General features: G+C 29.8%; 1 protein-coding gene across 1 annotated transcript; it reads right to left on the reverse strand.

Moving 5' to 3' along the window:
• Window positions 1–6,653: 6,653 nt before the first annotated feature.
• Window positions 6,654–8,423, reverse strand: LOC133672634 (peroxidase 73-like). The gene is made up of 4 exons (XM_062093104.1): window positions 8,116–8,423; window positions 7,834–8,034; window positions 7,587–7,752; window positions 6,654–7,179 (listed from the first exon to the last, which is right to left on the reverse strand). Exons 1-4 carry the CDS (start codon window positions 8,335–8,337, stop codon window positions 6,773–6,775), a joined length of 996 nt encoding a protein of 331 aa, XP_061949088.1. The 5' UTR covers window positions 8,338–8,423; the 3' UTR covers window positions 6,654–6,772.
• Between the last annotated feature and the right edge of the window lie 3,116 nt (window positions 8,424–11,539).

Consider the following 11,539-nt stretch of genomic DNA (forward strand, 5'->3'; position numbering starts at 1 on the left):
ATTGCTTAAGAAAGTAGGTTTGACATCAAAAAGTTTTTGAGTTTCAGGTTAATTATTGGTTTTTTGACTAATTTTTTAGTTGTTTGATGGCATAAATGGATTCACTTAGATCTTTAAAGTGTTTTTTATTTTTTTTTTTGTTAAAATTAGTTGAAAATGGATTTTGGATTTAAAACACTTTTTGTCCAAATATGGGTTGCATGTAATGTGTTCTCTAAAAAGTTTTTTGAAAACAAAATACTGAATAGATGATGTGTTATCCATTTTATTTATAATAAAAAAATTTTTAAAGAAATTTATTAAAATAATATTTAAATAATTATTTGATTATGTTATGGTTTTCAAATAATATTACATTTTTTTATTATAACATTAACAATAACTTTTTAAATAAGTATATATGAACATAATATGTTGATGAATGCTCAATACAAATAAAATATCTATTTGTTAAAAAATATTTTTTTCTCAAATTTAGTATTTTTATTTTTTATTCTTTCGTGTAAAATTTGTTGATTTATGATTGTTTTTATTTTTTTTATTAAACTTACTCTTAAGATTATGATAATTTTTATTTAAAAAAACAATACTTCTAATAAACAAGACACTTTTTTTCTTCAAAAGAAATGGGTTTTTGGTTAAAAACATATATTTTTTCTCTTTATTTCAAATCAATAGAATATTGTTTTAATATTTATTGTAATTACATTATTTTTTTTATACATTAAACCACATTTCTAAAAAAATAGATTTGTTTTTGTTAAAAAAAATAAATGAATAAGAAAAGACAATTTTGACTAAAAAATATATTTTTTTCTATAGAATTTAAATGATTTCTTTTTTATGAATATCCATTTTAATTTTCATATCATTAAATAAAAGAAATGAAAAATGCATCTATCTTTTGTCTTTTACAAACAAGATCAATTTCTCGTTTTAATCAATGTTTAATTTGCAGCAACAACACTTTTTATAATTTGTCAGTTTATATATTTTTCATTTTATTTTATTAAACGTGAACATAATCTTCTCAATTCTTATCTGCAATATACCGTGAGTATACTGAGTAATTTAATCTATTATTAGAATTTAGATGAGTTGATGGAAGTTTGAGGCATAAAAGAGAAAATGTTGAGTGGCGTTGTTCAGTGTATTCATACAATTAATCTTAGAATATTGGGGTAGGTATTGTTGATTTTATTCATACTTTAATTAATATGGAAATTATAATGATTCCAATGGGAGACCAGTAGTGTATGCCCTAACGTCTGGTAGTGATAAAATTGGGAAACAATACTATTTTGATGATGGTTACAAAGAAGTGAGCAGTTGTGCTAATATAATTTGTAGCATTGATGCCTGGAGAGTTTCCCCAAGGATGGTCTCCAATCCAATGAGAGAGATACAATATTGAATTAACTTAGTTTTTGAAGTCTAGCCTACCAAACAGGCCACTGTATAGGCTCAACCTTAAAGAAGCTAAAAACATAACATGGGTCATATATATGAAGTTCATGCATCACATATTAAGTTATTCATGAATAAATTTATTGTGATGTTGCTTCAATCGTACCTAATTTCCAGCCCAACTTAAAAATCCTATTTAAAGCATGCATATACAGAAGGAGCAGTTATTTATAAACCATAAAAATATAGGTTTTATTGTGCTTGTGGATAGAGTTCAAACTGATTTTTTAAAGATCATAATAATTATAAAATGATCAACACTAAAGAGCATCTATAATGTTTGGAGTTTTCATGGATTTCATTTTTTTTCAACATGTTCTTAAAGATGGCTTGTTCTATAGCATTTTCAAAGACCATGATTGCATCATGGATATCCCACATGTACTTTAACAAGGTTGTCCACTTACATGGAATCTATAGGTCTAGGATACAGATATGAAGTTTATAAGTGATTTTTGAAAGAGCTTTTAGAGAAACCTTGGATTTAGTTGAATTTTAATAATGTTTATCATCCTTAGATAGATAGACAAATAAAGATAGTTAACTGTAGTCTTAAAAACTTGTTATGAAATTAGGTAAACAAGCCAAAATCCCAAACTAAGCAAAACAAAGTCAAAGATTAACAAATAGACACAATAAATAAGATTTTTTTTCCTTAAAAACTATAATCAATTTCAATCATATTATTATCAAAGGTTTTTTTATTTATCAAACCAATTCTCTTTTATTTTATTTTATTAATTTTTTTAGCATAAACTAACATAAAATATCTTCCCCCAAACTTAAATAACATGTGCTCAATTAACTAAGCAAGGCCTTTTTTATGTTGGATTGCTGTGAAATTTTAATCCTATAAAAGAAAAGGCCTTTACAATTTTCTAGAAAAAAAAAATCAACCTGATCAAAAAGTTGGATCAAAAGTTATAATTGCTAGTGTAAAATTTGTATTAGGAAAAATAAACCTTAAATATCCTCTAATGTTCTTAAATAATAAGGAATCATAGCAAAATAAGTATTGTTGCCTAATTAATCTTCTTATAAAGCATGAAATCTTTGCAAAATAAAGATTTTACATGTAATTAAATCATTGTTTTTTAAGAATCCACAAGTAAGATTGAAACAATATTGAAATGGAAAAGACCTGCCAATATAACCAATATTTGTAGTTTTTTTATATTAGAGTGGTACTATAGAAGATTTATTAAAGATTTCTCACCCATAGTGACTCCGTTGCATTGATTGACTTGAAAGAAGATGAAGTTGAAATGGTCAAAAGAATGTGAATAAAGTTTTCAAGAGTAAAAAAAGAGACTCAATACCACCTCATTATAGACCTTTCTTTCGAGGACTGAAGGATTTATAGTTTATACTGATGCATCGAGAACAGGGCTTGATTATGTATTGATGAAACATGGAGGAGTAATCACCTATGCATCACGATAGCTGAAGCCTTACAAAGCTAACTATCTGGTCCATGATATTTAACTAGTGATCGTAATATTTACTTTGAGGATATGGTGACACTAATTGTATGGATCATAAAAGTTTGGCAGGTCTTTCCCATCTTCTTACGGATCATAAAAGTTTGAGGTATTTAATGTCATAGAAGGAGTTAAATATGCGACAAAGAAGATGAATGGAATTGATTAAGAATCATAACTGTGTAATAGACTACCACCTGGAAAAAATAAATTTTGTTATGGACATGCCTAGTCGCAAGAATAAATCAGTAATATATGAACTTCCTAATTGGGAAAAGAAAGAATTGGCTAAGTTAAAGAGAATGGATGTATTATTAGGAGTTGGAATAGAAGGATCTTTATTCGTATAGTTAAAAGTACGCTTTGTGTTTCGAGAAAATATTTTTAAAAAAAAAACAAAAGGATGTAAACGTGCAGAAAATGAGAGGTAAAGTTAGGGCAGGAGTTGAAACTCCTTTTCAAATATTAGGAGATGGGGTAGTGGTAATGGATAAAAAAAATGTATTTGTCGGATGATAAAGCTCTTAAGAATGAGGTACCGAAGGAAGCTCATGAATACAGGTTCGTTGTACATCCTGGAAGTACTAAGATGTACATGGATTTAAAATAATTTTATTTGTGGCCGAACATGAAAAAATAAATAAATGAGTATATAGCAAAATATGGTATGTGTCAACAAGTGAAAGTTGAATACTAGAAACTTGTGGGGCCATCATAACCACTCTTGGTGCTTGAATGGAAGTGAAAAGATATTTATAATGGATTTTTGTATCAATTTTTTATGCGAACCTTGTGATCGTGTGGTAACGCAACCCACAATCAAGATTGAGATCTAATCCTGAAAAGTTGAAATAGATCTGATAGAAATGTGACACAATAAAAACCTTCATCAAGGCACCAACACTATTGAAATGAAGTAGAATAACGCCACAAATCGAGTTAATCTTCGATAGTGAGATTCAGCTCGTTCAAGAACTGAAGAATGCAAGAATCACTCTCACACGTTAAAACTGAAAAATTCAGAAGTAATATTCATCAATGATTGCTGAATTTTTTGTTGTGTTTAAATAGTTTTTAAAAATTAACCCTAATGTATCTATCCTAGTGGGCTGAACTGATCCATATACAAAACTGACCTAAAAACAATTAAACTGAAAATCCCATAGCCTAATCCAAATAAGCCTTGGATCCTAGCTGAAAAACAACGTATTAATTACGCCCAAACATGAAATAAAATAATAAAAATAACTAATATGTTATTAAATACCATTAACCCTTCTTTCATTGTGTAGGTAGGATGAATAAGGAATCCTTATAAGAAAAGGATTTTGAAACATTAATGAATCATTACCACACTTGGAGATTATATTGCAGCTCATTAAAGATCCTTGTGGAACTAGAAAATTTTCAAAACAAGCTCCCAGATCCTTGTAGAAAAAGGATCATTGTCAAATAGAAAGTTCATAAATCAAAAGGAAATAAATAACAAAATTCATACATCATGTTCTGACCTATATCGCAAGTCATTTCCGAACTCTAATTCACCTGAAACTTTACCCCAACATAGACCAATACCTGTGGGATCTCTAAGTCAAGTTTCAGCTCGATCTAACAGTTGGATTTGAAGCTATGCTCAATAGTATAAAGCTGGACAATACAAAATTTTACGATAAAATCTGAATCTAATCTTGTTTGGATTGTATCAGGTTTGCCTAGAGAAAAAGAAAGAAATGATGTCATATGGATCAGTATGGATTGTCTCGCTAAATTTGCATTATTCCTACCTATGAAGATGGTAGACTAAGAACTCAAATTCACTTCACATGTATAGCTAAGTATCTCGCATGCTCTAGAAATAAAATTAAATTTGAGTCTATGTTTTTCACCATTAGACTGACGGCAGATAGAGAAAACCATCTTCTTAAAGGTTTGTAGACTAAGAACTTGGAAGATTTTATTAAGAGCCTCCACATGAGGAGGCCTCTTGAATTTAATATCAGGGATAAAATATTTTTTAAAGGTTGCTGTCGATGTTTGGTAAGAAAATTGATGTCAAGATACATTGAACTTATGAGGTTGTAAAAAGAATTTGACTGGTAGCTTAGATTACGTACTCCTTGTGGGTTTGACTATTCCTAAAATAATAAATAATTCATTTATTTTTAAAACATATGTCGTTAGCATTTAAAAGCTTGTTTTAGATTTCTTAGTCATAAGATGCTTCTTTTTCTTCTTCTTTTTTTTTTTCCCTCGGGGGTATTTGTTTTTGTCGTTTTTGCAACTGCTTCATGTCTTTGAAGCTAGAATTATTTTTCCACCTGACCACTTTGGTTTCCATCTTGGTGTCTTGATAATTGTCTGGGTTTGTTAAAAAAAGTAGTGTGGTTTTTTGTTTCAAGTGATAACTGATTTATGATTTTCTTGCAAATTGATGATAGCCTCGTTTAACAAGAACTATAATCAGATGTCTGGTCAAGTATTATCTTTCATTTCTTTTTCTTTTTTCTTTTTGTTTTCCATAAAAGAATAATCAAATATTCTCTGAAGCAAGCTTTTCATACCTTCACATCAGAAAGAATATGTTTGTTATTGTAGTAGTTTTTGTGGTTATGCTTTGAAAAAAATTATTTTATAAAAAATACTTTTAGTTAAGGTTGATTTGGTATTTATATATATTTGGTTAAAATAGTGGTTAAAATTGAGGTTGAATAAAAAATATTTTAATGTATTTTGGTTAAACATGCTTTTTAAATTGAGATTATAAAATAATTAAATATATATATATATATATATATTAATATTGAAAGTTTTTAATTTAAATATTGTAAATTTAACTACCATTATTACATTATTAAATAAATAATATTTTATATCAAATATTTTTTATTATTTCATTAACTTATCTACAATTTCATTATATATGAAATTCATCTGATAAAGACAACAGTTTCCATGATTTTTTGAGCGTGCAACAAAATCAAGTAAAATATCATCATAAACAAAATTAGAATTGCGATCAAATTCCACAAATGCTACGTTATCATGTGATGTTCTTCTAATTTATATAATGTTATTAAATAATATTAAACACTAGTTTTTTGAATAAAAAATAATTTTTTTAATATAAATAGTTATAATCATAGCACTATTCACGTGAATAATGTCACGTGAAATTCACCTGGTATTATTCACGCGCATATCAAGTGAATTTAATTTAGCTGGGTACTGTTCATTTCTTGAAGTGAACAGTGCCCAGATAAATTATGCAGGTTGGCAAACGTGAAAAGCAACTCTAAAAATATATATAGGCCCCACATGAAAAGTCAATTACATTTAATTGTTACAAAACATGATGTTTATGCGATAAACTTTAAAAATAGAAGTCACCGCACTTTCCAAGTTTAACTTGAGCACAAGATTTTTTAATTAATTTCTTCAATGTTTATTTTCAAAATTAATGTTTAGAGAAGCAGAGTCATCAAACAATAGTATATATGGGTGTGTTAGGATAAGCAGGCCAACTACATTTTGATATGGACTGGAAAACACAAAAACAATTACAATGTATAATATAGATAAATTATAATACAGCGAAGTCTTTTTTTTAAAAAAAAAAAAAAACAACTGATGTGAAATCATTTATTTTTCTCTTTCTGTTGCTAAGTATTGCCATTTCCTTATTAAAATCACAACCACTCCAGGACAAGTATTAAATAAAAAATCTTATTTCCTTTGTTTTTTTTTCCCGAATTGCAGCATGTAATGCGAACAAAATCTGGAGCCGAAGATGGGTTAAAAAACCAGCCTTGTTGAGCAAATTCCATTTAAGCCAAAACTGCGCAGTCTTGACGAATTTTCCCGTTTCGACCGCTCTTGACACCGACGCGGCCCAACTTTGTCATGGCAGTGATAAAGGCTTGTTGAAAGGCCTGTGAGTCAGTAGCCCATTTAGTAACAGTTGGCTTGGACCTTGAGTCTGTGAATAGAACTTGATCAGAGGTGAAGAGGCCCATTCCTTGCACGAGGTTCTTGTAATACATGTTGTCAAAGGTGTTGGGAGTGTTTGGGTCCATGTTGATGGCTATTCTGGAGTCAACGTTCTTGGGGCACAGAGTTTGCAGTGTTTTTGCATATGTTCGGTTGAGTGTAGGGTCGATCGGACCTCGCCTGCTAAAACTATATATCCTGTTGGCAAATTTGCTACAATGAGAGAATCCAAGCGTGTGTGCCGCTGATGGGAAAAAAAAAGGGGTCAAAAATCATCAATTGATCCATCTTGAAACAATATAGTGCACATTTTTTGAAGTTGCATATAATTAATTTTTTTAATATATTATTGGAGGTACATTATCAAAATTATGCAAAGAAAAATCAAGCTCAATGAAATTGTAAATTCATCTAAAGATACTCCTATCTTTAAATTAAAAAAAAAATGACCTATAATATGCATCATTTCATTCTTGAAAAACCAATAGGAGTATAAAAAGGTTGCTTGTGGGTTTGATTAATGATAGGAGCTCCATTGATAAAAATAAATAAATAAATGTGGCCAAGAGAGATCCAATTTCGGGACCCACCTAGATAAAATGTCTGTGATTGGAGCACGTGAATTTAGGACAATTAAGATGATTGTCATACCTGAGAGAGCAATCATGTCAGTTTGGCTGAGTCCGTTCGCAGCAAACATGGCAGTAAGCTGATTCAAAGAGAAAGTTGGCTGCGGCAGCTTCCCATTGACACTAGCAGCTGTTGAGCTTAAACCATCCAATCGTCCCAATTCAACAGGATATGAAGGCCCACCAGACTGCATCAAGATCACATTTATAGCCCTTGAACATATCAGGAAAAAGAAGAAGAAAGAAGATCAAGAACACGATGGTCTGACCAGTGCGATAACATCTCTTGTTGCCATGGCAAGGATATCAGCACACGAGACCTTGTTTTTGCATCCGGGGGTGGCATCAACAGCCGCTTTCGCTTTGATCACAGTGTCAAATCCATCTCCAGCTAATGATAAATTATCAGAATGGTCCTTCTCCGCCTTGTTGGTCGCAGTGGAGGCCACTATAACTGAAGCATCACAGCCCTATAGAAACAAAACATTAATCTTAAGCTAGAGAAAATGAATGAAGCAATGGGCTGTTTCTTTGTATTCCATAAATATTACCTGAACAAAGCAATCATGGAAGAAAAGCCTGAGAGTTGCCGGAATCGTAACAAAGGTTTGCTTAATTTTATTCTGAACGACACCCCTAACTATGCTTTCCACTCTGGGGCAACTGCTAGCGTAGTAATTTTGTCTAAGCTGTGCCCATGTGGTGTCAGGGAAGTGGCACAAACTGAGAGTGAGTGCAAGAACAAGTAAGAGATGGAACCGGGCAGCTGCCATTTTTGAAGATCAGAAGATTACTTTAAATCGAATTTGCTGATAGGAAAGAAGCTAATAAATGCAGAGATTATATAGTAAGCTGGTATGCAAGAGAGGTGGTCATAGTCGTACAAAGCCAGTTGGATTAGAATCTTTCTTGACAGCTGGGTGATGGTATTGTTTTAAATTTTTAATCATTGTAATGTTAAGTTTGAAAGAAAAATTGATGTGGTTAGCTAATGCCTCTGTAGATTGGCCGCCTTTGTTTCTTTCGTATAAATATTTAACTGATCCCTTCCCTTCGTCCAAATGTCTGATGGTCGAAAATTCAATGCCAGTCATAAGGATATTGATCAAATAGACCGGATATAAATGTTATTAAATATAATTTGAAATATATATTTATATTATATAAATATATTTGTAAAATATTAAGAATTTTTTAATACGATATGATATATGTATATTTAATATTGATATAAAACACAAATGTATGAACAATATTTATCATTTAATATTTATTTATATACTTTAAATATATATATTAATTATTTTATTTTTTATTGATCAATAAATAATGAATATTCATTGAATATCGTTGATAAATATTTAAATTTTTAACTTGATAAACAGTAAATAGAATATAAACATGAAATATAAGAAAGAAATGCCCTAGGACGTGGGCCAATTGAGGGAGGAAACACCTTGAGAAAGGGCGCATGGGAGGACCAAAATGGGATAGAACGTCGCATCCACGTTAAGGCTGCTTCTTGTGGGCTTCAGTGACTATGAATAGTATTATATGATTGAAAGATCAAGGTAATTACTAATCAACTAGAGGCCTGGATTTGATTTAATTTACGATCTCGAGCAACGAAGAGCAAACATGCTTCAAGTCTCTGGTCTATTAGAAGTACTGCCACGTCGATGTCCCTAAAAGAGCCCCTTTAATTTCTCGAGAAAGGAACTTGATGTTCTTGCGTTTTTGGGGACACTTGGCAAAATGTTGCCACGTACAGTGAATTATTGGATTGCCAAAGCGAAGGAAGATGCCTTGTACGCAAATAAAGCATGGAAATAACCCAAAAAGAAAAGAAATTCGATCAGGTCACGTCGGATGAAATATAAAGCGGCAATAAGGACAAGCACTGGGCTTGACTTTGAGCACCAATGCTATAATATTATAATTAATTTCTGCAAACTATATTATCAATCAAATCACGAATTAAAACCTGATCGAAAGGAAGAAAAATTAAAAAAATATGGAAAAGATGTCTATTTTCAACCTTGTCATTATCACGAGGAAAACAGTACTTCTGCCCTGCATCAATATAGCTAATTTCTAATGGGATTTCCTAAATTCTTTATTATATATAGCTAATTAGCTATATATAGCTAATTGATTTACGCACGTCATATTGCTTCGATTGAGCAATTTTTATTGACTCATTAATCTGTTTAGTGACTTTTCTCATTAAAACATGTGGTTACAGCTTCGATTCAGCTTTTCCAAACAGTTGAAGGCCTCACGTTCTTGTCTGCTGTCGGGCAATATATATATATATATATATATATATATATATATATATATATATGTGTGTGGATATCCATCATCATTGTGAGTTATATTATATTTAATTTGTGTTCGATAATTTTATTATATTTATGTTTTAGAGTGTTTTTTATTTAAAAATATATTAAAATAATATTTTTTATTTAAAAAAAATTATTTTTAATATTAATATATCAAATCAATTTAAAAATATTAAAAAAATATTAATTTTAAATAAAAAATTTGAAATTTTTAAAAATACAAGTTGAAAGGAAGGGAAAACCGGCATTCTCAGTGTACTGGTGCGCACATTAACAGGACAATTATCAATCTTTGTCTGGTCCACAGTTACTCTAAAGGCAAAATTCTTGTCCCACCATGAATGAGGTAAAGCAAGCTTGTATAATACCATGGGCAAAAATTATTAATTTCTTATATTGCTCATTATCAATTTATCACTCATTTGTTTTTTTTTTATTTGTTTGATTAAATTTCGATCAAATGCACCTATATTGTATCAAAAATGATTTACTACATGAAGAGGATTAATTTCAAAAACTCTTGTGATATAAGAACTTAATTGTATATATACCTTCATATTATAGGACTTCAAAGCTTTCAAATGAGGATTAAAATATCATCAAAATAAATAAGAGGGACTACAATAGTTATTGAAAAACTTTCAAGGGCCAAATAATCTTTGTAAACATTTCATAGTCTTTTCTCATCATCAAACATGGTATGAGAATATATATAGTTATATCTAATTTATCATAATTTATACCAATTCAATATATTTTCATTTAACTAGTCTTTTGTCATATAAAAAATGCACCTTAATCAATCATTTCTATCATTGTAAGTTATTTATCACTTTTGTTTTTTTTTACAATACCCAATTGCCTTTTGAGCAACAATAATTCAAAAGAAAAAAAATGTGTAGATAATTAATAAAAGTTAAAAAGGAAGGGGAAACATTATGAATGAACTCTTCTCACAAAAAAAAAGAACTTCAAATTAGTTATAGAGGGCATTGAAGTTTTTTCACAAGTCCCATTAATTATTACAAAATTAACTAGGGATAAAATAGTTTTTTTTTATTTTAAAAGCACAACAAAACGACTAAAATACCATTAAAAGCACAAAAATTTAAAACTAGCATTAAGGTGTATTTTTGTATTTGCAAAATGATTTTTTTGTTGTTATCAGGTCAATTGATGGGAAATTTGGTATTTGACCTAAAATAAATTAAAAAAACAAACAAAAGGCATAGTAAAATGATCAATATTCCTTTAAAAGAAAAAACAAATTAAAAACTGGTGTCAATATACTTTTTATTTTTTTTAACCATGGTTTCTTTGTAATTATCAAGTCATTTTATAGGTAATTTAGTATTTTAATTAAATAAAAAAATAAAATAAAAACAAAAGTTGGTGGCGTATGCTGCATATGCTCCGGCGTATAAAAGGTGCTCATGACCTATAGGCGGTGTGTGGGGGTGCTTCCTAATGGTCGAAAATGTGTCATTGAAAGTGTCATCATTCCCTCTTCCGTTTAAGGCAACACAGTGGTCATTAGTGGCACAATTTATCACCGACAATACATTTGTTTCCCTCTCTTTTCTCTCTTCTACCCTTGAAATTTGTGTTAGGCATGCAAAATTTTATACTT

The sequence above is a fragment of the Populus nigra genome, chromosome 14 (genome assembly GCF_951802175.1).
Source record: "Populus nigra chromosome 14, ddPopNigr1.1, whole genome shotgun sequence".
In the NCBI taxonomy this organism is placed as follows: Eukaryota; Viridiplantae; Streptophyta; class Magnoliopsida; order Malpighiales; family Salicaceae; genus Populus; species Populus nigra.

Bases quoted from the DNA above. Each gene is read 5' to 3' on its own strand.
- LOC133672634 (XM_062093104.1), bottom strand. From the start codon at position 8,337: ATGGCAGCTGCCCGGTTCCATCTCTTACTTGTTCTTGCACTCACTCTC. The intron at 7,753-7,833 runs GTCAGACCATCG...ATCTTGATGCAG, and splicing joins CAAGAGATGTTATCGCACTG to TCTGGTGGGCCTTCATATCC. The intron at 7,180-7,586 runs GTATGACAATCA...TTTTCCCATCAG, and splicing joins TGACATGATTGCTCTCTCAG to CGGCACACACGCTTGGATTC.